Genomic DNA, 25,086 nt, shown 5'->3' on the forward strand with positions numbered 1-25,086 from the left:
GCTTGGCCTGTATCTGGGCTTCATACCCAGGCACGCAACATGGTCCTATGGCGTACTTCTGACCACCGCCCGCTGTGTGTCCAGTGCGACAAAGCAGGTAACCTTCATTGCCACTGCCCATATCGCAAGACTAAGAGTCCCGGTTTCCGCAACCTGCTCCCACCCTCGTTTTGATGAACGACCCCCTGAAATTGCTGAGTATGTAGCAATGAAATCTACCTCAAAGCTTCAGCCGTGTTCATCGTCACCAGGTCGTGTTTGCATACCGCCAGACAATCATCAAAGCCGTCACGACGTGACTTGAGGAAAGTCCTCAGCCCTTCGCAGGGAGACTGAAAGCAACCACCCCTGGATGAATGGTTGCTAATGACGAGTGCATTTAGTTGTGTGCATTCAGAACGAAAAGTGTATGGACATTCGGAGGTGCACGTATCGAGGACGAGGTTAGGTTGCCACTTCGATCAGGTATTCTTGTATCTGCAAAAGTTACTCTTTGTGGTGAGCCGCGCTTTTTTTTACCTTGGTGGCGGCAATTCTCGTAGAAAAGTGCACCTAAAAGATGGTGCACTCACCCTAACTAAAAGCTTGGACATGAGCGTCAGCAAATCCCGAAATATACCGAAGTGGCAAGAATTGATAACATCGCAGACGACGCCGAGTGTCTTCGTGTTGCACAAAGAAATTTCAGACGACTAATGCCTGGCCCCCATCCTCGATATTTGTCCGGACTGGCCACCGGACTTGCAACTTGCAACAAAGGCTTCGCTAGTCATTGCACAAATTTTATGATGGCGTTTTTCAATCACGACGCTCAGCTAGAGAGCGTTAAGGAAGCGACAACCAAACCACAACCAAAAGCCTATTTATCAAAATTTTTACCGTATTTCAAAAAGAGCGTGATGTCATACATCAGCGAGTGCAACACAAAGCTCGAAGAAGATGTTAGTCAGCTATCTCAAAGCCTATATTCGTCTTCCTTGGTCTTAATAAAGAAGAAAGATGGCAGTCTACGCTTTTGCGTAACTACCGAAGGCTAAATCAAGTCAGACAAAAGAATCCGTGGCCGCTCCCGTGAGACGGACTGCGAAGCGCCGGGTACTTTTCGTCAATGGACTTAAGTGAATCACTGCAGACGGAAGACAGTGAGGGCGATGGTGGAAAAGTTTCTTCGTGACATTGGACTGACGTCCCGAGTTAAAAGTTCTACGATTTGCAGTGAGCTTCGCTATTGTAACTTTGCAGATGATGACGGACAGTGTTTTTATCGGCTTCTTTTGACAAGCGTGCTTAGCCTACTTCGACGACATTTCCGTGTTTTCCAAACATTTTGATCAGCACTTCAAACCACTGACACTTGTTCTCCTTCGCATTCGTGTCGCTGGACTAATCCTAAAGCCGGAGAAACGCCATTTTGTTGAGGAGCTCCGGTTTCTGGGATTTCTAGGCCTCGTCTTCCGCCCCCGAGGAGACCAACCTGATCAAGACCAAATGGCAGCCTTCGCTGACTTCCGCGCTCCTGCAGATAAGAAGTGCGTTCTGCGCTTCTTGGCCTGTGTTTTTACTACCCGCACGCTATGCTGGCCTTCTCGCATACCGAAGCTTACCTGACTGAACTAACGCAAAATTACTCCAGTTTTGTTTGGGTCGAACAGCACCAAGAGGCTTTCGAAGAGCTCAAGCAACGCCTGCAAGCTCCACCTGTTCAATCGCATTTATATGAACATGCCTACACAATTATTCACAGAGATGCAAGCAAAGTTGGACTTGTAGCCATGTCGTACAAATGCAAGACAGCGCTGAAAGAGTACTTTCTGTCGCGAGCAGGGCTCTTTCTCGCGCGGAGTCCAACTACTCCGCTACTAAAAAGAATGCCTTTCTGTTTTGTTGGTTGTAATGATGTTCCAGCCTTTCCTTTAGGGCCAGCCACTTCAGGCCATAACGGCCACGACTCTCTGTGCTGGTCGACAAGCCTCAGGAATTCATCGGGCTGTCTTGAAGTCTGCAGCTCACGCATCAAAACGTATGAAATGACTGCCTTATGCCAGGCTGGACGGCTACTCGGATGTGGACTGGCTTTCCCAGGCTGCTGTGGAGTAAGCGGACACTAACTACGAGGACGATTACATGTTCGTCGTGGTCGTAAACACCGTCATAATGTCCGAACAGCACTGGAAACACCCGGAATGGTTGCTATTCAGGGACTATCTGGGAGGACACACTTCAGTCGTACCAAATTATTTAGAAGGAATCCTGTGGCTGTTTTTTTACGCGCTGGTGTTCGGTACAATGGCCACAAGTCTCCGCGACGAAGTACTACTGACCTGCTATGAAGAGGGGACTTATAGTCACCTTGGCTGCGCGCCACAATGGCCAAGGCTAAAAAAAGTTTCTAGTCATAGCTTGCAGCGGTGGTTCCGCACTACGTACAGACGTGTCGCGTCAACCCGCGTCGGAAAGTGCGCCTTATCCGCGCCCCTGGTTTGCTACAAGCAATCAGATTCCGGCCAGGCTATTCGAGCACATTAGCACCGACATTTTGGGTTCTTCCTTCCGTTTTTCGTTTGGAAACGTGTGGATTACGTCGCAACCGACTACCTTACCCGTTATGCAGGACGAGAGCTCTACCTCGAGGGAAGGCGGCAGGGGTAGGCAACCTCTTCCTAGAGAATATATTCCTGGTTATCCCTAATAGTGGAACAGCATTTATATAGCTGTGAGCGGCTGCAGAATTAAAAAAAAACAAAGAACGTTAAAAAAAGCAGATTTTTTCTTGCTTTCACCAGGATAGCAGACAAAATAGAGCGTCTCCTGGGGAATATTGTTGTAGTGCTACAAATCTTGAGTGAGAAAAACGCTTTTAAAATCAGTGCTTTGACGCGAAGTCGTGCGCAGATTTTGGCAGTGGAAGCTTCCATTAGTCTTCTGTGATGGACCATGAAACAATTATATTGCTTTCAGCGTGAACGCGAGAATTCATCCGGCACTGAGTCTTACGGCGAAAGCCAATGGTTATCAGACTTCCTTTTCGCTGCATCGTTCTGGCGGTGCCGTTACGTTCACTTCTCAAGTGGCACGCATCCGGATTATTGCTGTTCTAATCTGGAAAGGTTTCGGGTTTAGAATATGCGTTTTATAGTCAGCACAGCCAGCCGTAATCTGAGCTTGCTTTATGGTGATATCAAAGCAGAACCGTGCCTTAAGCACCCAAAACCATTCGAACTGATATAAATACCCGCAAAAAGGACCTAAAGTGAATGAAAAAACGCAATTTAGAGAATAGCGGAGGTCAATGCTTGCAGCAGCTAACTCACCAGCCTTTTGTGAAACTATATGAAGAGGGGAAACCAAGGTAAAGAGAACAAAAGGGCTCAAATTGAAAATAAATCGCACCGACATCTACCCAACACTGATATCATCAGAGTGTTCATAAATATTTACAAAAATAACCAAAACCGGCAATAAAGAGTCGAAACCACAAAAACGCACAGTAAACAGCAGCTGAAACAGACATAGAAGTAATGAATCTGCACAAAAGACCATTTTTATGCATAAACCTGTCATGATTAAGGTATATGCACGAAAAAAAACAATCTTGAATGATTAAAAACAATTAAAAATGAACAAAGACAGCGCTTACGGATTTCGAGCTTGGTTGAGATGGTCGCTACACCAGAGCGGAACCAATACTCTGCAAGACCAAACAATTCTGACCGATTAAACTGACAGCCACAAGAACGTGGATTACCTTCAAACATGCCTCAAGACACAGCCATGAGTCAGTTGGCTATGCTATGCTTACTATATAACGCCTATACACTACCAGGTTAGCGCTGTTGTTACCCAATTTGGCTGCGGCTCGCCCGAACCAGTTCAAACCCCAATTGAACCCAAGTAAGTTGCAGTGTATGCTTTATTTGCTTTTACTGTGGCCCTAATTGGGCGTATTTCGTGTAGTGGCCAGCAACTGCGGTCACTTTCCACGCATTTGGGTAATCATCTAAAGCTTTCTCCTTAAAAACTGTGTCAATTTTTATACATCAGGAAGGAATTGTTTTTTCTAAAGTTGTCATATTTTTCTGGAGACAAAAAATAAAAGAACCTGTTTTTAGTCACCCTAACATTTTGTAGGGCGCTATGTCGGACGAGGGGAAGGAGTCTCAGGCAGGACGACCGTTCGTCGCAAGCAAACCCAGATTCTATTTTGTGAGCACCTACGAGACCCCCGTGTCCTCGCGCGCCCGCGCGGGCGCGCAGCCTGTGACCATGTCGATCGGGCTGCTGCGCGAGGAGCGGCGCTCGATCCAGCGATGTCGGTGGAGCTGGTGCGAGAATTTTATGAAAACTTGTATTCGTAAGTATTCCTGGCCTACTTGTCCAAACGGTGGTAAAAATCTGTGCCACACCTCACATGAAACCTACTGCATAAAACCACGAGAAAATGCACCACCCAGCGCATGAAAAGCAACCGCCAATGTTTGATGCATATATGTAGACGTCGAGACAAGTCATGGGACGCCATGTATCAGTATGTAACGTCTGCAGGCAAAACCGCACCACAGGAAACGACGCGAATAACACCATTTCGTTTTTTCTACGGTCGTGGTATAGCGACAATGCTGGACACGTTGCTGCGCCACGTTGAAAAATGAGGACGATTGTTGCGCGGAAGACTTCATTCGGCCCGCTGAAGAGGTGAGACAGCCAGCCCGAGTCCGCATCGGAAAGCTGCAGCACCGCGAAGCAGCCCCTTCCAAACTTTGCCAGAAGCACCCAGAATTCCATCAAGGTGATGAAGTCTGGGTATAAGGCACGGGCTCTCCGAAAAGCTTACGAGATGATACTTCGGAATATGGAAAGTTTTGAGATGACTAATCCGCGTTATGATGTGTTACCATCCAAAAATGTTTTTTTAGCATGTCGCCAACTTCAACCAGAAGCGGTTCATGTAGTTCCCGAGCAGCCTCAGTGTACAAGATAACATTCTGTAGTTACGCTCAAGTACCTCGCATAAAGCCACATTTTCGCGCATAGGGACGGTGCGACTTCGGGTAGGGGGCTGATGTCATGACAGGACTAATGCGCGCGCCCTGCCACGAATACCAAAATCATGAAGGAATGCGTCGTGGGGAACAACGCCAAACCAGACACAGTACGGGCGCAGGAAGAACGGCACACGGCAGGAGGAAGCAGGACTCGGTGGCAACGGCGCTACAGCGTTCGTTCACGTGAGGCACAAGTTTGACTTTAAATCAATCAATCATTTATTCTTTCACCGCAATTATCGTTTCTTACGGTTTGGGCCTAGCTACACTATACAAGTGTGCAATGCCCCTGACACCGGCGAAACTTTTTAGACAACAATTTTGTGTGAACACAACAGTTTACCTTCATTGTATGGTGCGTCCAGCGTAGGAGGAAAAATTGTAAGTCTGAACCCCGCAAGGTATTTTATAGAGCGCCCTCATCTAGCACACTGCCCCACCTATTCGAAGAACTTAAAGTAGTTGGCAGTAGCACCAGGCGCAGGCGCCACAGCCGCCCAATCTGATAAGACGAAAGTTGAATATTTCTTACGCTTTTAATGTCATCTTGTTGGGTAGACACGGTTGTTTTTAGAAACTCGATGTCACCCTGGAAAATAAAAAGAAGTATGAGCCAGCCAAAGTCATAGGTAGAGGGCATGAACAATTCTATAAAAGAAAGGCTTACGTCTTTCTGGGTGATTGTTTCTTTCAGCTAAAAAAACAAAAACAAATGTCGTTATACATTGTGGTAAAAACCTAAAAAAGGAAATTCAAGTTAATAATTTCTTTTCCATCATAAACACTACTCAAGACAAAGGAGTCTAACTTCGTGCAGTCACTTTGTAATAAAAGTAGCACCTCTAAGCCACATGAGCAAAACCACCGACATTTGCATGTTTCTTACACTTTTTATGTCCTCTTGAAGGGCCAACACGGTCGCATTAAGTTGTTGCTTCTCAGTCTGCAAAAAAAAACAAATATTCCTATGCAAAACTTTCAGCAGTTGGCCAAACGCACCGAAGTAAAAAAGAGATCGCTTACTTGCGCCTGGCTGATAGTTTCTGTTAGCTGAAGAAAAATAAGAAGAAACAAACGTCATTGTACGCTACTGCGTAAAAAATTCCCAATAAGACTAAAAGATGGTAAAGTCCTTTTCATTATAGCAAGACTCAGAGAAAAAGAAGCCTAAATTTTTAAGGCGCTTTGGAGATTCAAATCGCACACTAAACCACCCCAGTAAAACAAACCAGCTTTACATGCTTCTTACGCTTTTTATGTCCTCCTGCAGGGCGAAATTGGTCGCATTACAGAGTTCGATGGCAATCGGAGGAACAAGAAAATTATGAATCAGCAAAAATAATGGCCAAAAGCCGAATGCCCGTACGTGTAAAGGAGAGGCATACATCCTCCTTGTTCATTGTTTGTTTAAGCTGAAGAACAAAGAAATAGAAAAGTCATTTCATTTCACTGCGGGGCGATTTCAGAACAAATCGAACAAAGTGTGGGTGGTCGACATCTTCAATTTGCTGAAAAACGTTTGTCATTCCTTGAGTATTTAATTCTCGAGAATCAGCATTATTTTTCCCGGGAAAAATGTATGTGTGTGTGTGTAAAGAAATTTGGAAAAATACAAGGTGCAATGCCACCGCTACATGCCCATGCGCCTCGAACAAATTTAGCGACGTCGGGCTAGGAAAATGTTTATGAATGGCGAATTGCTTTAAATTCATGTAAAAAGCTTTGATGCTCTGAAAAATATAACTTTTTTGCAATAAAATGTCAAATTCGGATCAGAGCGCAATTTGGTTGAACTGTCCACCAAAATATTACAAAATAAGCATGATTTACAAACTCCACATTTTACGGTATGGTGATTCATAAAGTTCTAAATGAAGACAACGAATATTGTACGTGTATACTGTATGGTTAAAATGCAACGGGCACGGAAGTTTGAAGAAAAAAAAAGAAAAACGTATTTCAGAAGTTAATACCAAAAAAAGCTCTCTGATTGTTCTCGAAGTAACCCTAAATGTAGGATTTTACAAGTACTTCTATTATTATCAAAAACATGTTGCGTCATTTTGCTCTTGAAACGTATACAGTGCGTGAGAGAAGCCCTGTCCGCCCGGCCCTCCACGAGGCACTGCAGTGTTGGCGTCTTCCCTTACATCTGTGTACCACATTCGTTTTTTTTAAGAAAGGCAAGTGATCCCTTTACGGATACAATATGCGGGAATGCTACAAGAAGAATTGCATATTTATTGCCGACGTGGGCACCATAACAACCAATCTGCGCCATATTTCAATATCACAGAATGGGAGGAAAACGACAAAACTTTTAGGGTCAGCGTAATATATAAAAAGCGCTGTTCCTATTTTGGGGATATTTTCCCGACCGGTTTACCGCTAAATTTAATCTAGTTAGAAGTAAAACCTTGCTCTTCACATTGATGCCAGTGCGTGTACAGTGCAAAAATGGCGCCCTGTCAGCCATGCTCATCGCGGGGTGCTGAAAGTGTAATTACCATTCTAGCCACGTCCTTATTATGCATCTTATTCTTCTCAACTATAGGTATAATATCACAGCTGACATAAAATTAGGCAGAATACAGCATCAGAATGTGAGTTTCACACTTACATTTGACGGCATCAACAATCCTCACTCTAACAGAAGTGTATACAGCTGTGTAGCATCGGTCTAGCTAAAGTTTCCACCCATATAGGCATTGATGTTTTCTAAAAAAGGTACACGAAGCCGTTGCCCTGGTAGATCCCATGTTCCTGCTTCTTAACTCTTATATTTACAGGGCATGTTTAAGTACTCAATGCCACTGTTTTATTTTCTGCCACGACACATGAAAAATTCATTTCAGATTTCAGTCCGCGTATGGGAAGTGTGCGCACCCGACGTATTTGGACAACATTCGCTATGTCTCTGAAAGTATAAATGCTGTTTGAGAGATTTTGCTTTTTTGTAAAATGCAGTCTGGTGCATTCTTTGAAAATGCTATCCACATTCCCTTTACGGTAAAGTGCCTTCTATACAAAGTCGCCTGGCAAAGTCTATACATGACAGCAACAATTCCGCCACCCCCCCCCCTACCTTCTGCAGGAATATCCAGTCTTCCAAGCATGAGAGACTGTTCTTTTGTGTACTTCTGATTCTCCCCTAATAACATTTACTTGGTGGAGTGCTGTAAATGAATGTCCAGTTCAATTCCCTGGCATCTATAGTTAGGTTGCTTCAATTTCCTGTGGATGGAACATAAATGGGCTAGTTGGTATATTACGCAAAAAAGCACATTTCTTCCTGTCGATTACATTTGACTTATGCAGGTTGCATGGAGTAGCCATCGAACTTGGTTAGCCGAACACTGTAGTAAGATAGTTTTGCTTCTACGTGCGGCAATCCTGCCGAGTTGACTTTATCATGAAATGTTTCTTCAAAAGTTTTATCGTATCATGAACAGCCCAGGTGATCTTTTCTGTGGATTTGCGTGGAGTACTTCAGCTTATTTATCTGTGAACCATTCCCGTGCAATCCGATTAGCAGCCCCCAATCACTCTCAGTGCATCAGTAGTCTGCATGCGTGCGAATAAACAAAAGACGGTTTGCAACGGTCAGGCAAGCACATGGTATGTGGGGCAGAATCAAAAGCCAAAATGTGTGAATCTTCTGCTGCGGTAAAATATTTGATTTTATCAAGCGAATAGAGCCCATTTATATTTGCGGTGTGTACGAAATCACTGTGTGGGCGATATAAATAGGTTCGGTAATTAAAAATAGCCTATCAAAAGGAGCAGTGTCATTGTTTTATTCAGTCCAGAGGTCTAAAAATTGAACCTGAAGAACATTGCTCCCCTTTGTTAACTGAGAGAATTTCCGGAGTATGTTCCAGCGCTGCAGACTTCATAGAAATTGGGCGCTCTACACGTTCTAGTTTCAATAAGAAGCAGGGTGTTTCTACTTATAACCAACGTAACTTTAGCGGTCAAAATGTTGGAAGAGTTTGACAGAAACTTAAAGAGCGCTTTATTCAAATATGGGACTGAACCTAACAGTATAGTCATTTTTCCCACAATTCACAGACTCTAAATTGAGCACACATTGGTTCTTATAGTGCCGATGTTTATATTAGGCATTTACTTTTTTTTCTGTTACATTCTCTCTTATTGTATATGTGAAGCGATCGTTTGTCTTTTGCACAAAATATATACGTTATACAAATGTGGGGCAAGTCTCTAGGACTACAGCACGTCGTAAAGTACCGGGCAGATAAGGGTTCTCGCTCGCACAGTGCATGCTCAAGGAACAAAACGAAGCAACATGTTTGTATTGATACGGATGTACATGTGAAGGCCTAGATTTGGGGATAATTTGAAAAAAATGGGACATGTGTTTTCTTAGGTTACCTCACTAAATTCGTTTTTAAGTAATTTTCTTCAAACCGGCCTTCCCGTTGCATTTTAATCGTAAAGTATATAATTATGTTATTCGTTGCGCATGTTTACAAACGTAAGGAGCGCACGCGAGTAAAGTTAAAAGGTTTTAACTTTAGTACTTGTTTCAATATGTAAGCTCAAATGTCGAGCAAAATTGCGCTTTGAGCCGAGTTTGACATTTTATTGCAGGGACGTTATGTTTTAAACAGCAGCCACACTTTTCCATAAATAATGTAGACCAGAAGTAAAGCGAGAAGGGAGTTTACAAATTGCTCTTGATGAATATTTTCGCACCTAGACTTCGCTAAATTTGGCCAAGGCGCACGGGCATGTAGCGGCGGGGCTCCACCTGGTCGCCTTCTGAAATATTTTACAGTTGTACTGAATCTTTCCCGCGGAAATTATTGCTGAATGTTGAGAATAGAATAATCAGGCAATGATATAAAAATTTTAAGCAAATTGAGAAGTTCGACCAGCCACACTTTGTTCGATCCTATCTAAAAGAACCCTACGGAAAAAAGAGAAAACAAAGTAATTCTTAACAGTCAAAACACTTTTTCTACTATATTATACAGCGAGAAAAGAAGAACCTTAATTTCGCAGAATCATTGTGCAATGATTAGCACCATTGTGCACTCAGGTCTCACAACTTCCGGCACTACTGTAGAATCTCAGCTTCAACTTTCCCCTTCTTAAAGTGTATAAATGTATAGAACAGTACTGATACCTTGTAATACGTCGTAAAGGCCTTCGTCTTTACAACCAATATTGAGATTCAGCGTGTCAACAGGGAAACGGGTGCAGTTTTGAACTCAAAAGGGGTAGGTTTTACCCCAAAACGTTATATATAAAGCATTTTCGCTGTCCTAAATGCGCACTTTGTGCAATGATACCTTTTTAGTGTGAAACGATATTACCGTCAATGCGACATGCAGAAAATGTAGGCTTGGAAGAAACATTGCCTCGAAAGAGCTTCTAGAGTAATCTATTTCAAGGCTACGGTACACGTTTTCTGGATGTGATATTTTCTTGGTGAAGTAACATACACGCAATCGTAGTTGTATTAGTCACATTTCGAGAACAAATGCATGATAAAAACGCCGATGTGGTGGTGTTACCTCTCGTATTTCCCTTTGCAGGTCATCGTTCGTCTGGTGCGTCAAAACTTGAGGGGAAGCGACCTGTGTGAAAAAACATTGAACTTAGTTTGTCGATTGAAGAGCCTTTCCCTCCGGACATTTAACAAAACTTGCCCAAAGTACAGCTCGCGGGCATTTCCTAGAATCCGTCCATTCCCAGCACAATTGTAGTTGGCTGGACATAGGAATGTTTCGGTACAAAGGCTGTACGAGGCGTATGGCGCCCCAGGCTGTTAATAATATTAAGGATTTCTTTACTGCGACATCGCCAGTAACGTTGATCAGTTACAAATTCAGTTCATAAATTCCCGGTGTTCCTGTTTTAAAGGAGGATACAGTTTATGTTGGTATTCTGCAAATATGCACGAAGTCCTGATGTTGTTGTGGCATAAATAGCTCTCATCGGGTGATAGAGCACTGGGATGGCAACAACTTGAGGCCAAACAATTATCCTCTGATAACGAAAACATCAAATATCCTTAGTGGATGTATATAAAAAACAGACGAATGACGGAAATGAGGCAGAAGGACAAAGCGCTAGCTAGAAACTACTGGTTTATTGAGTTTATTGAAGGAAGCACTCATTTGCAGCAACGGAGTACATCAAACATGCAACCTACGCGACACAAACCAAAAACAAAGAAAACAAATCTGATATCCCACTACACGTTGTTATCCCCCCTTTTCCGAGCCATGGGATCTTAAATAGGAAATTTCTTTTGAGCTTAATGACAATAATGTGTTTATAATGCCTACGTCTAAAGTATCCAAAGCTTGAATAAAGAATTAATTGCTTTATGGTCAAAAGATATTGCTTCTTTGGAATCCCTTGGCTCGCGAAGGTGGCGACAAGAATGTGTAGAAGGATATAAAATTTATTTTTTCCTGTCTTTGGTGTATGTCACGTATGTTGCCTGTTTTTAAATATTTCGTTGTTAGAAATGAGTGCTTCCTTAAATTAATCAGTAGTTGCAAGTAAGCGCCTTGCCCATGGGGTCTCCTTTCAATCCTTCGTCTTGTTGCTATACACCTCCTAAGTATGATCTACCAACTAGCCCAACCACGCACCTTCTTGAAATTTTCACTTTACGCTATACGCGCATTGGCTAGACGACGGATTTGAGGGTGCATTTAGTTATGAACAGCGGGTAATGTGGGCCGCTGGGAGGTCCTTCACATGTTCTAATATCGCAAACCAGATTATAATATATTGCAAGGTGAGCAGTTCCCTTCTGTGGCCACGAAAGCGTAGTGCAACCACAAAGTCGCAGCGCCAAATTTAACAGTTGCAACTTGAAAGTTGTACATGGCACACCGCTCCTCATTCTCATATTTAGAGATATTTACCAATGGCTATCGAAAATTATGTAACAATTCTTCTGCTACCCACTCATTTCTAATAAACAATTGGCCCTCAAAAAGCCCGCCTACTGACTCGCAGAAAATTGGAGGAATGGCGTAATATTTCGTCCGACCTATATTCAAAATGATAATTCAGCATCACATATTTGTTTGTAACACCACGGGCATAGTACTCCACCAAACCTAGCCGCATTGTTTAATAATTCAAGAGCAAAGCAGGATGGTGCTAAAAGCTGCGCTCCCACTTCCAACCTATTCGGTGAGAATCAGCTGGCATTACGGTTACCGGAAGAGCGGAAGAACGAGCAGGTTCGTCTGACTTGACTGCTTTGGGCTTGGTGAATTGGAATTGTTCGCCAAGGTGTAAACCTGGGTCGGCAGAGTCACAACAGCAGCCTCTCAGGTGAGCCTGGAAAGGAGGAGAGTGAACTAGTAGCTAGAAACCTTTTCTATGGTAAAGTTGAGTTCATTGTTATTTCCCACATATTTTATTTTATTTATAAAATCATTGCATAAAAATTCTGATTGTTAACCCATCGGGTGTGCTTAAGATGTACCACATGAGTGGAAAAACGTTTGCACGGCGGAACCGTTTTCAATTGACAAAACCGTTCCCGCTTTCCTGTAGACAACAAAGCTTTAGCGGAGGGATTGGTCATTATTTTCTACCCCAATCAAAACACCTTTCTCTATAGGAATATCAAAACAGCCAGGCCATACGTATTGATGCAAATATTTTGAAGGAATCTGAAAGTTCTGTACCTTGAGTGCCGAGAAGGGTATTTCTATCGCGGCAGGTTGGGCAGTCCGGGGGCAGAAAACCTTTTCTGTCATTATTTCGCTTCGTATGGTCTCATCTAAAACAAGCTGGCGGGAACAACGCAAAACACAATGCCCATAAAACTTCATTTTTCAAAAACTGCGTGTGTGGCAAATGCAAAACACTGAAAAAACAAACCATACTTCATTTTTTATTGGCGGATTTTCTGCCACTTGGTGAGAGAATTTATATTAGGATAGATATATTTACACGTACGCAACCACCTTTTTAAAGTGGGAAAAATTGGGATGTGAAATAGCAAAATGTTCTTAAGAACCATAAAGCCAGGATACAAAATTGAAACTTAATTTGAAGTCAAAATGTATGGTACATGCAGATGGAAATTCTGTAAGAGTTCCTTCAGGTTTTAAAACAATTACTTGGAGAAATATTAAAAAGGTCAAGTATATTGAACATCTCCGGCATGAAGTATGCACACTCATGCCCAACAGAAGTAATTACTGCAGTACTACTTGTATTGTTTAAATCTGTTATATGTGTATTTACTTTTATAAGAAGTCGCAATTATTTCGTACATTAGAGTTGGGTTGATACATTTCTTTATGCTTAGCCAACTCGTTCACTGGCTTATGTATAACTGCAGCCAATCTTCGACCTCGAAACACTCTGGCGTAACGTCTGACAGTGCAAGAATTGGTAACATTAGGTGCGGAGTACCTTAGGGCCGCACAATGTCCGTCCGCTTCCGTGCGCATGGAATTTACAATCGCAAAAATTCACGCAAGCACCGGCAGGATTCGAGCCTGTGTCGGGTACACCAAACAGAGTTGGGGTCAGTCGTCTTTCCCAATAGGCTACGACTTCTTGTTTTTAATAATAAAGGGCTACGACTGCGAGTTAGTGCCTGAGAGTCAAACGGCTTACTCCCTAGCCTGTAACGGTGCGGAGTACCTTTGCACCACCCAATGTCCGTCCGCATCCCACCGTGCGCACAACACCGTAAAGCGAAAATCAAGCGAAATTTGATTTGAGCCATTAGGTGCAGTTTCATTTAGGGAATATTCAAGCTGCAGCTCACGGCTCAAATCGAATGAGGGTCGGGGCGCAAACCGAATGTCACTCGGGGCGCAACTTGGATGTAACCTCGTGTCCCCGCTCTCCGCATCCTCACCATCATCCACGGAGTGGAGAGGCTGCAATTTTTATTTCTCACAAGTTGTTCAACAAGCAGTGCCTAAGATTGTCGACTGATTGTGAGTGACTTCTTTAGGAGACGTGTCGCCATTAAAAAAAATCACGCCATATCCACGGAATGAATGATGATAAGTGGGGCGAAGCTCGAGAGGGGGAGATCATCGGTAACCGTAACTCTCCCGTGAAAGTTCGCCCATTATATCATTAAGAAAGACGTAAGACTGTGTGCGTACATTGTACAAATGAACTTTTATTTTCGGAGTCAATGCTCCCAGGCACAGACCTGGTGAAAGACCCCGCGCCGTCTCCGAAAGCATGCGGCGGTCACGTACCACGAGACACAAGGGATGGACAGACCCATGACGTAAGGAGCTTCGCCCCTAAAACGCATTGTTTGAATTACCCATGGCTGGATTGGCCACAATACAAATTGCACCCCTTTTTGATTCTCCTACAAAGCACTAGGGCCCAATCGTGAAGCTAGATTATGCTTTACGTCACTGGGTTTGTATTGTTCCGACCTGTTTTCAATTACCGCATTCATGTTGGCGGGGATGCGGTTTTCTAATAGGAAGACCATCGGCACGAAAGATGGAATCGAATTACACCAAAATATGTAGTCTACAAGATTATTACGGCAGGACGCTTCTTTGGCATAACTCAGATCACTTTCGAAGCCGCCATAGCAATTTTACTACGCATAAATTAAGATTTATGGCGCCACCAGAGCAGAAGTTTGTGAAGTAATGTCTGCGGCGGGTAATCGAAAGGTGTAGATGGAGTTGGGCCCAGTCGGGTAAAGGTAAAAACCTTAATACGCCCTTACGCGAACTCATTTTGAGCAATTTGGATAAATTGTCGACTTCAACGCGTAGAAGCTGCAACTGGGCTGTGGGAGCACCGTAGTAAAGGCATCCTGATTAATTTTGATCACCTGTGAGTCCTTAACATACCCTTAAATCTATACACAAGTTTGGTTTCGCTTCTCGCATCTATCCGAAAAGCAGCCACCACTCCCGGCTTTGAACCGGCGATCTTGGGCTGAGGAGTAAAACTCCGTTGGAACTCAGCCACGACGGCGAGTGTTTAAGCAATGTAAGAGCGTGAAGTGAGTAAAGCGATAGTAAATTTTGCGACGCTGTCCAGCCCGGCATTATCGTGCGTATGCACATGAACAAATAACTTTAGGGTCCACCACAAAAACCAACATCCTGCTCCAGCACCAAACAGATATAGTCTTAATTGTGAAATCCATAAAGAATTTCTTGTTAAAAAGACTTTTACCGGATTTTGTGGTAAACAGTTTTAATCTACCCAAAACGACAAATATTGACGCCTTCCGTCCGGAACCGTCAATGGTACCTAATATTTATGGCGATACCCTTCACTCTTAGCGAAAATGGGAGAATATAAGACGCACTTCTGCGGAATCATGCCTCGCGAAGAACACTTAATCCCCTAAAGACCAAACGCACCAAGATTACGGCCGTGTGCAAAATGATGGGACCAAGCGTTGCATCCTCGAGGCGAATGGGACCAACGGAAAGAAATAACAGCACCTTTTGGCTCCGCAACGTTGCTGTTGCTCCCCCTGGCGGGGGCCCTCCGACTTGTTTCTACTTGTTGGCGGACAGCGGGGACGGACGTGCGAAATGTGCGCTGCGGCGGCGGCGGCTTTTCCCTATTCGCCCTTTTTTTAAGTGCGAATGCACTTTATAAGCGACCCCAAACCATTCACCGCCGGCGGCGGCGGCGGCGGCGTCCGCAGTGCTCCTCTATATTTAAAAAAGAAACAGCATCCGGCGCCAGGTTTCGATCCGAGGACTTTGCGGCCGCAGCGCGACGGTCTACCGACTAAGCCACGGACGCCACGCTGATATCAGTGTTAGTGACGCGCCTTATATCTTTAACGCATTCAAACTACGTCGTCAGCGGCGTGCGTTGGCGACTCAGCGGCGTTATAGCGGCTTGATAACTGCGTGGTGTACACGTGATACTACAAACCCGATGGAAGAGATGGAAGAGAAGGCGGCGAGGCGGTGGGCTGCGGGGGCCGAGCGCAAGCGCCGCAAGCGGGCCGACAACCGTGCATTCGCACTTTCACATTCTCCCCCTCGGGGAAATGCGGGGGAATTTTGAAGTTTGTGAGCCTGCACCTTAACCTCATAGTGTCAGTTATTTTTAAAACCAACGTCGGTCGATTTACTGTGCGTTACTGCCGAGGAAGACCTAAATTTTATTTGTTTCGGTCAATATTTACCTAAGTTTTTGCTTAACTCTACAATAGCAAAAACGCAATTTTTCTTCAAACGACTAGCCCAACCGCATAAATAACCGCCCCAGAAGGAGCAGCGTACCAAAAGGAACCTAAACCGCTAACCTTTGTTTCTTTTGATATTGCAGTTTTAATAAATTTATAGCCGAAATGTCAAAGCGTGGTTAAGACGTGGTCGAGACTCTTGAAAGACTAACTTTTTAGGCAAACATATGAACACTAAAATAACAACATAATGCAGTTAGGACACCAGAACTACTAGCAGAAATATTGCATTTTAAATGAGAACGTGGTATTTTAAGCGGAAAAATTACAAAACGTCTGGCAAAACGCCGCATCTGCAATGGACGCTTACACTCTCAGGCATAGTAGGGCAAAAATATTTGCACCCTCGTAACCGCAACTACGTCCAGAATAAAACTAGACAATCACGGTAAAAATCTGATGCAAATTGGCTGAATAAGGCATTTTTCTCTATATTTTGCGCAACCCAAACTTGTAATCTGCCGGATATCAGCAAAATTTCAAAATGAAGTTTTCCTCGAAGGCGCGGTCTGACCGCCGTATTAAAAGCCCTCTAACAGAACCGTAGTACCTTTCTGTTCCTCACGCCGAGTTTTCTTTTTTTTTCATGATACAGTGTTATCTAATGGCCTGTTTTCCAGTACCGGTACTACTAGTGGCTGCCACGGCGAACCTAACCTGGCAGTATGGCTCCACCCCAAATTTTTTTGCTTCTCGGAAAACACGTGCACAAAACATTCTCTTCATGCAGTCCTTGTCGCACCCACCCGTCACGCGTGCCTTTCACATGGATTTCACAGTAGCAGGCGCACGCTCGCGTGAATCATCTACAGTGGCCGAAAGCTACCTTCACTTATTTTCGTTTTCGTTTCTCCCTCAGTGGTAGCCAAGCACTCGCAGCGTGGTCAGCCTCGAACATTTTGTTGCCTTTCCATTGAAAGCCTTTTTTGTGTCCACGTACGAACTCACTGTCAACTGTCCGCAGAGAGGAAATAAAAACGTGCTGACACAGCCACTCCCCATGCAGCAAGCTGAGGGGACTCCCTTTTGTTTGTTTCGCCCAAGGTTATTTGATAAACATTGAGGAAATTTGGCTCTTATTACATTTCTAATAAAAACACATTCTTCGACACCGACACCATAGCCAGAAATCAATAATGACCTTGTTCTACAAACCCGCATCATAACCGCAGGAAAGCAGGTTTTCTTCCAGTAATTCAATATTTCTTCTTGTTTTTTTATTGCAGTCAAACCTTTTTGATTTAGAGCTGGTGCTGACAGGAAGCGTCTTTGTCCTCACATGTCTCGCGAAACGCAGGGAAGAGGCCCTTGTTTCGTGCTACGTAAACCTCTAAGCATGATAGCGAACCTGCATGCGAATAGTAAGAAATATTTATGTTTTCTGTTGCCCTGATTCAGTGCTTTAGTGGGTTGGGCTGGTGAGCATGAGTCCGCAGGTTTATTGGTGGTTTGAGTGGCGTCTTTTCTGCTGGAGTCAGAAAAACAACAATGCCTGAGTTTCGCATGTTAACTACCGTGGCCATGACCTCAATTAATCCGTAGTCTTGTACTCAGGGAACGTCACAGACCACGTTTGGCTGCAGTTCATAAAGCGTTAGCTTTGCATCTATCTTTTTGCTTTCTGGGTATTTTTTACGGATTCTTGTTAGGGCTGCTGGAAACGGAGTTTTTCTCAGTTTTGCGTCCTACCAAGGGTGTTATCCTACCACGAATAACACTTTTAGGTTGCCCTATTTATTTCCAGCAGGAGCGTGACGACATGCGCGCATTGCCGACAGCGGCACGGAGGATGGTTGTCTCCTCTCAACGGAGGAGTACTTCGTGCACGTGGATCATGCTTGCGCCAAGGACAGCAGCCATGTATACCCAGAATAGCCCAATACAGGGCGCATCGCTCTGACGACGTGTGCAAACAGGCCTTCGAAATAGAGGCTCTTACATTAAGAGTAGAGTACGGTTTACTTGTGTTGTGTATGTTGCTCACAAAGTGTTGCAATAAAAGCTTGAAAGTGACACTTTTGTCGTGAATATTTCAAGCGGCCAAGAAATACTGTTTCTATTTTTTTGTGTTCACTCCTGCTTTCTGAATTGTCGGTCTAATGGAACGACAGTCACTCATGGGGTATTTGCACGGTCAATCCAGAGGGGAGCATTTGCAGGGATGAACGTTTAGTCTTGAAAGCATCAATTGGTTTAGGGGGAGTAATCGGAAAGAGTAACGATTGATACTGAATGGACCAAAGGTTGGTCTCCAGTGTTCTAACAGAGGAGACTAACAGTTGGCCTGCAAGGGATCAACAGTTAGTCTTTATGGCGGACCGGGAGTTGAACCATCAAGGGACGTAGTGTAAAGGGACTGACATTTGGTACCCTTCCCGTTAGTCCCAAAAAAGACTAAAATAGTGGCAACGCAGTTAGTCCCCAAAAGGGATAACGCCGATACCACGTTAGTTCTTTTTGGATAAGAGTGTTTGGTAGGTGGCTAATAAAAATATACATCACAAAGCAGACCATGTTAAAAAGCCAGAGGTGCTGCAGGCCTTGCTCTCTGCCCACGTGTCTTGTGAAACCCTCGAAAAAACATTCGCTAATGAAATTAGACACTGCTTCTTGCAGAACGGGTGGCCGTTATGAACTATTCGCATGTTGCGTAAGAGGCCCGTGACCTGCTCGATTGGCTGCCGGTGAGGCATTCATTCGGTGGAGGGTGTGGGCGAACCTGCTTTATTAAACATCCGCTCGTAAAGTAGGATTCGTATTTCTTCAACCCAATGCATGTTCGAAATTATCGCAGTATTTGTTAATACTAGGTATTCTCCAACATCTTAGCGCTAATATTTAAATCTGTTTATTATAGACTGTGACTTTTACACGGACTTTTTTGATCTAATGAAACAATGGCAAGCATTTCTAACCAGGTAAAATTTCTATGCGTGAACGTCACCAAGGTGAAAATTGTAAACAAAAAATACCTAGGTTTCATTGCGTCGTCTACGCTTCAAAAGTGTTTTGTATTTGGTATCTTTTCAGCAGTACAATTGTTGGACACTCAAATTAGAGCAATGTGCCAAGAATAAATTCTATTTTTTCGGGAATATACGTAATAAGATCGCAATCTTAGCAGTAATTGTGGTTTCAATGTTGTATGACCTCAGTGCTGAAATTTTTGCGATTTTAAATACTCCTCTATCCGCGCAGTCGCTATAGAACCTTCATTATCATTCTTTAAAAATGACTTCATGGATTTTTTTTCCGCAGTAGACGAATCAGGATGTCGCAAAGGCATCTCTTACCTCTTCAACGCTGAATTGTTCGTCGCACGTAGAGCATTCGAAGCGGTTATCAGTTGTGCACATGAGTTTGCAACCGCTGCAGTAACCATGCCCTTGTTTGTCCTTATAAAGCTTCGAGGATACGTTTGTGCACTGAATGCAAAGTAAAGACTCTGGCAAGTCGTTCCTGAAGGTCACCAGCTGATCTTCGGGGATGTCTGGTTCGAACCCTTTGAGGAGAACTTTGACCGGCATTTCCCTGCGCAGTTTTTATGCACCATATTGAAAGGTGAGACAACTCGTACAGTAAATGCGGACATTCGGATACTCGGTTTCACCAGAAATACTTTTTGAACTGTTTGCGACATTTTCAATGTGTGCCCTATTTTTTGTTATATTCAGTTTTCTTTAGGCGCTTCACATGTTCATTGTATACCCAAACTATGTAATTCAGTTACACGTTTTCTCTTCCTAAATTTTACTGCAAGCTTTGTATGTCTTCTGTGATTTGATTTGTCTGTATAGATCCACGAAGTATCTTTGCGTTATTTTCGCACAGTGTGCCTACTTGGTTTCTTTCTGTTTTAGTTAATTTGTGTGTATCGAAGTTCTCAGTCTTTTGAATATTTGTTATGCCTTGCGTGGGCTGCTTGCTCTTTTTGTTTTTAATGTTACCCACCTCCCCCAATGCCCTCGGGCCTGTGAGGTATTTTTTAATAAATAAATAAATAAATAGAAATAAATAAATAAATAAATAAACACAGCTTAAAATATTTTGCACATGGGTAAGTGCTTTTTACAATATTTGTACATAAATGGGGCAAAAAGATTCGTCTTATTGAAGGAACCATGTTACGTGGGTGTCTGCTGAGCCATTAGGCATTTCCGAACTTGTATGTCGTGCAATAAAATCCTATCATAGCAGGATAGAGACAAAAAAAAGACTCCGTGTACTCTCACGTTTCTACCAAGGTGTTAAAATTTCGAAGTAGAGACGTGGAGTCAAATGTAGCGTGCGCCTCCTCTATCCCGGGTTGTTAGGCGCCAGTTTTAAACGTTTCAAAGCGCGATCGTTCAGGTGCTTACACGCTTTTCTAACATTCGGTATTTTCGCGATAGCTGCGCCGACGACGTTTCAGAAGAACTGCAAAACGTATATAACATGTTGCGGGGCGGGGGTGGGCGACCGAAGCACGATGTTTTTTTCCCGACCCCACTATCTTTCTACAACAAATCCAGTAGCATCAAAGTACTAAAAAACGTACAGTCACAGAAAGAACGTCCTCGCTGCCACACTTGAAGCTGGTGGGCAGCTTAGTATGCTAATTGCTGCCTTGAGGAGCCATGCTTCTTACCAAGAATGGCCAATCTACCTAGGCTTTATAAATTACATCTTCCTACTATTGAGTTTATGACCCGACAATGTGATTTGACGGATCGTTGTCACTGCGACCATTAAAGGGCTACCTATGTGTCACAGGAGTGACTCGTACATATTGCCCGCTAGAAACTGCCAAAGCAACAAAGCGATCGGCACCGCGCATGAGACTGTGATTGAGTTTAGGATCAAGGCTAGGTAGGCCGTGAATTGATACCGAAGAACGTTTACCTAAATAAAACGCGTCGCTTTTGGCGTTCACTCGATGAGCCACAATTAACCCGTCTCAGTTATTCCTTTCTGGTATCTTCCTCATAACATCACCCTCAGTAAGTTTCGCTAGCCCTGCCCATAGGCACGTTGCACCGGACAGACGCCGCTGTGAGCGCAGAACGTTTCCTACTAAAGTTGTGTGTAGCGCACGGTAGGCCATCGGTAAAGTAGGGGCAATTCCTCAACCCGTTATCACCCACTGCCTCAGGCATGTCTTGCCAACGATTCATTGGATTGACACTAAGATTCGCTGTAAAGAAAGACGGCCGTGATGAATGCATCGGTTCCTCTCTGTCATTTGTTTTATCTGCAATCTTACTGGTCGGCTACATTATCAACAGCTAAGGTATTTTCGTCTGCACCACTTAAAGTGTTTGTTCTTCTCAGGCTTGATGTTATGATTTTACCTTAGATGAATTCTGTGTGTGGGTGTCCGTGTGTGACTCTTGATAATCCCGGCTGCTGGTGTCTAAGACAGGGCACCAACACTTAAGTAATATGAATCCTACGAACCGAGGCCGCGGTATGCGTGGCGGCTTTCCTACAAGAAATGAACCCCCGAAACGCCAGGATATAGAAAACGACGCTGCTTCTTGCTAGGCAAACATCAGCTCAACGTGCCTCTAAAGCAACCACGATAGAGACTCCAGTCGCTGGCTGCGGCTAAAACAGGGCGTCGGACCAAGCAGCCTGCGTTCGCGCCAGGGAAGAAAACGCGTGGTCCCCGGATTACGAGAACGCCTAGCCCGGTACACAACGGTTTGAAGCACTCCCTCAAGCTAGTCCCGCAAGCTAGTTCGGGTCTCTATATCTTGCCGGACAACGTCTATTCCTCGGTGGATTTGTGCGATGTTGCGATGATAGCTGATGACAAGCTGCTGAGGCTTCTTACGTGTCAACAACCGCATTGGACGCTAGATCACCTCCGGAAATGCTCCCAGCGGCTATAAAGTCTTCATCACCAAGTCTCCCGTTACGGGAAAGCCGTATCAAGTCTCGATGCAGCTTATTGCGTATGCGAGTGACAGTAAAGACGCTGGCTGTGTCTAAAACTTGCCGTCAGAACTAGCAGCCCGCTCACACTCTTGGCATGTCAGCGCCAGAAGCCCGGGCTACCTTAATCGAAAACGCCTAGCCTGGTACACAGCGGTATGTAGCGGTTGATAATTCAAATATTTCGAACGGATTCTGGTTAGGTGATTACTTATAATGAAGTGGATCGACTTATAAACCTTTGCACGCGTTGTTTTTGGCAAATAAACAATTTCACCAATGGTACAAGCTCAAAGCATTCCTCCAAACGTGCTTAATATTACGTTGTATCTTCCAGGTTGGACTCCATGAAAGTGAGCCTGTGGAGTTGTCTTTAGGCTGCACTAGGCCCTTTTATGCAGACAAGATAAAAAATAACCGTTTATTACAATTGTACTGCCACTTTTGTAAAATGTCTTCTAAAACATCTGACAAGGTCATTTTCCCAAAATTTAAATTATTATCAACGTATTTTTAGAGTTTTCTGTGAAAGGCCGGCGGAGACTTAAGTGAAAATGAATGAGATGCTTTTCTGGTAAGGCATTGTCACCAAAGTAGGTCACATTGCATTTTTAGCACAGACAGGCCCTACCAATACCTGACAATCATCGAGGTAGACTCAGCCAATGTAGAAACCCGGTAATAATAAAATACTTCGCAGAGAGGCAGTGAACAGTGATATGGGTCACCCAACCACTGCTTCCCAATTAATTTCGTCCATTAGCACTACAGGAAGCGTACAATCTTTCCTGTATAATAACAATATGGGTTTTGTTATTTATCTTTGAGACAAGTACATCTAGACAGCACTTTCACATAAAACTGCATAATGCTTTCCGGAATACGTACACGCTTTGCCGAAACAACCTCAAAACTATCGTACTTTGCATAGTAAAATCTTTTAGGCCAAAAATAACTTCAACTGTATTATCAGCAACCGTAATACACTGTTTCACTAGAACACCAGCAAATCAAAATTCGTGGCGTACAGAAAGCAACGTTTCGTTAGGAAGAGCTTACTGGGGCTTAACCAACTTGGCCAAACGCAGCTAAAGAGGGTTTTCACGTTTTTTTAGAAATGACGTGCTTTTTTATGTACATGAGTAGTTTGACGCACTCTGTACGAAAATAGGTATAAAGATAGGCCTCATCCGCGAAGAATTCACAAAATCTGCTTGACATCGCATCCTATAAATGGCAGTGCCAACAGGACTTATCCTCACAGTTGGGACAAATATATTTCCTTCAACTTTGAGTTGCGGTTCTGCGTTCTTCAATTTACTGTGCAAACAGTAAACAACAAAGTCGAGAACGGGAGTGAGGTACAAGGATTTTTCCCTCCCATACTTCTTGTTTTTGCTTTGCGCCTAGACACAATAATTATCCGCATTTTGCCAAGTGAGCAGAAGCTAGTGCCACCATCTACAATCGCAATTGGAGCTGAAAACGCCCTTACCTCCGTGCTGCGCGCGCCGCTGATTCACAGCCTCAGGCCGTTTCAGTAAAGAGCGGATACTATCTGATAATATGTTGCCTAGGCAACAAGTGATAAGCGTCACATTGCTCTACAGCTGGCGTTTAGCACAAACTAAAAAAAACACGTGCTGGGTAAAGAGCGTGCCTATCAGTTCCGCTGCCAGCTCAGCGAACCGGACGCCTCCCGAAGCGGAACTAAGGCTTCGGTGTCCTCGACTGTTTCCTTTAACCACCCCATGCGCTATGCAAACGCGTTCTTGATACAAAAAAAGCGTTCTGTACCCAGCTTGCTTTCCTCATCTTCACAGTTGCTTTAGGCTACTGCGGAGTCGTTGTTCGTAACCAACTCAGGGACAACTCAAAGGCGCATAGTTTATCTGGCTTCACATGATATGGAACGGCGGCCTTCGGACTATACAAAAGGTACCCCGGGATACATTAATAACACGGACCGAAAGAGGCACTGGAATATCAAGCAACTGGGGTATTCATGGCTCTCCTTGCAGCGGGGAAAAAAAAAAAAAAAAGGTTTCGCGTTTTCTCTGAAGCTCTCTTAACAATTTTCGCAAGTTCCGCATTCTGCAATGAAATAATTGTTCATCTTAATCTTCCCTTATTGCAATTAGGTTGGAAAAGAATGAGCGGAATGAACGCCTCCAGGAGTTGATTACCACTTGGCCAGAGTAGCGGATTCTTTGCGTCAGTGAATCAAACTTCCTCGAAAATGTCATCGTTTTTTGGGATGTTTGGTTTCCAATAGCCCTGAAAGTTGTATTATAGGGGCATGCCATGCCAAACGTTGCAGAGTGTGCTCTCGGCCATCGCAGACTACACAATAAAATTCGCGGTTAATGACTTTTCTACAGTGACAGTTCTCATGGCTGACCTTTCGGCAAAAGAAACATTTGTGTCTCTTGCAGATATTTAAAAAGCGCGGCGGTGACAAAAACCTTCGTTGCGAAAAACATTTCCGAAAATCCCATAAAAAACGCAGATCATTTCAATAATTTCAGTATATGGAAAAAAAGAGCGCCTGCTTGCTAGAATTCATTGATAGGATCTAGTATGCTTTAAAATGGGCTTTGCGGTGAAGCAATGCGGTGTTTCTGAGCGGATTTTACGCATTTTTATGACTCCTATATCAATTTTACAGACAATGAAGTCCCAAACTTTGCTTATATTGCTGACGTTTAGTCTCTAAAAAATTATGGTGCCCGAAAACCCCGTAGTTTTAACGCGGTGTTGGCATAAACTTTGAAAATTTTGCAATGTTTTTCAAGGTGAGACGATGTACGGGCTGTGGGACGGTTTATGTAAAAATACAGGCTTAGACTCCTTCGAAAGGGCATACAAAGGGCATCGAGTTTGCAAGTTTTATTAGAGTACATTTTA

The 25,086-nt window shown here is 43.8% G+C and overlaps 1 protein-coding gene across 8 annotated transcripts in view; it reads right to left on the minus strand.

The window, feature by feature from the left end:
- LOC144143619 (uncharacterized) overlaps positions 1-23,808 on the minus strand; it is a 40,545-nt gene extending 16,737 nt beyond the window's left edge. For 4 of the 8 annotated variants that reach the window (XR_013317133.1, XM_077675457.1, XM_077675460.1 and 1 more), the window contains exons 1-9: positions 23,675-23,808; positions 19,557-19,794; positions 12,731-12,835; positions 12,255-12,377; positions 10,586-10,648; positions 6,066-6,092; positions 5,929-5,985; positions 5,710-5,736; positions 5,575-5,631 (exon numbers count right to left, since the gene is read on the minus strand). Coding sequence is in view for 7 of the 8 variants with exons in the window: in XM_077675457.1 (XP_077531583.1) it covers positions 5,575-5,631; positions 5,710-5,736; positions 5,929-5,985; positions 6,066-6,092; positions 10,586-10,648; positions 12,255-12,377; positions 12,731-12,835; positions 19,557-19,790 (693 nt within the window). In the remaining variant the exon portion in view is untranslated. The remainder of the gene's footprint in view (positions 1-5,574; positions 5,632-5,709; positions 5,737-5,928; positions 5,986-6,065; positions 6,093-10,585; positions 10,649-12,254; positions 12,378-12,730; positions 12,836-19,556; positions 19,795-23,674) is intronic. The other 4 variants (XM_077675458.1, XM_077675459.1, XM_077675462.1 and 1 more) reach the window with 3 other exon arrangements.
- Positions 23,809-25,086: the final 1,278 nt, after the last annotated feature.

This window comes from Haemaphysalis longicornis, unplaced genomic scaffold (assembly GCF_048455015.1).
Source record: "Haemaphysalis longicornis isolate Haplotype H1 unplaced genomic scaffold, Haemaphysalis longicornis Haplotype H1 scaffold_6, whole genome shotgun sequence".
Lineage (NCBI taxonomy): Eukaryota > Metazoa > Arthropoda > Arachnida > Ixodida > Ixodidae > Haemaphysalis > Haemaphysalis longicornis.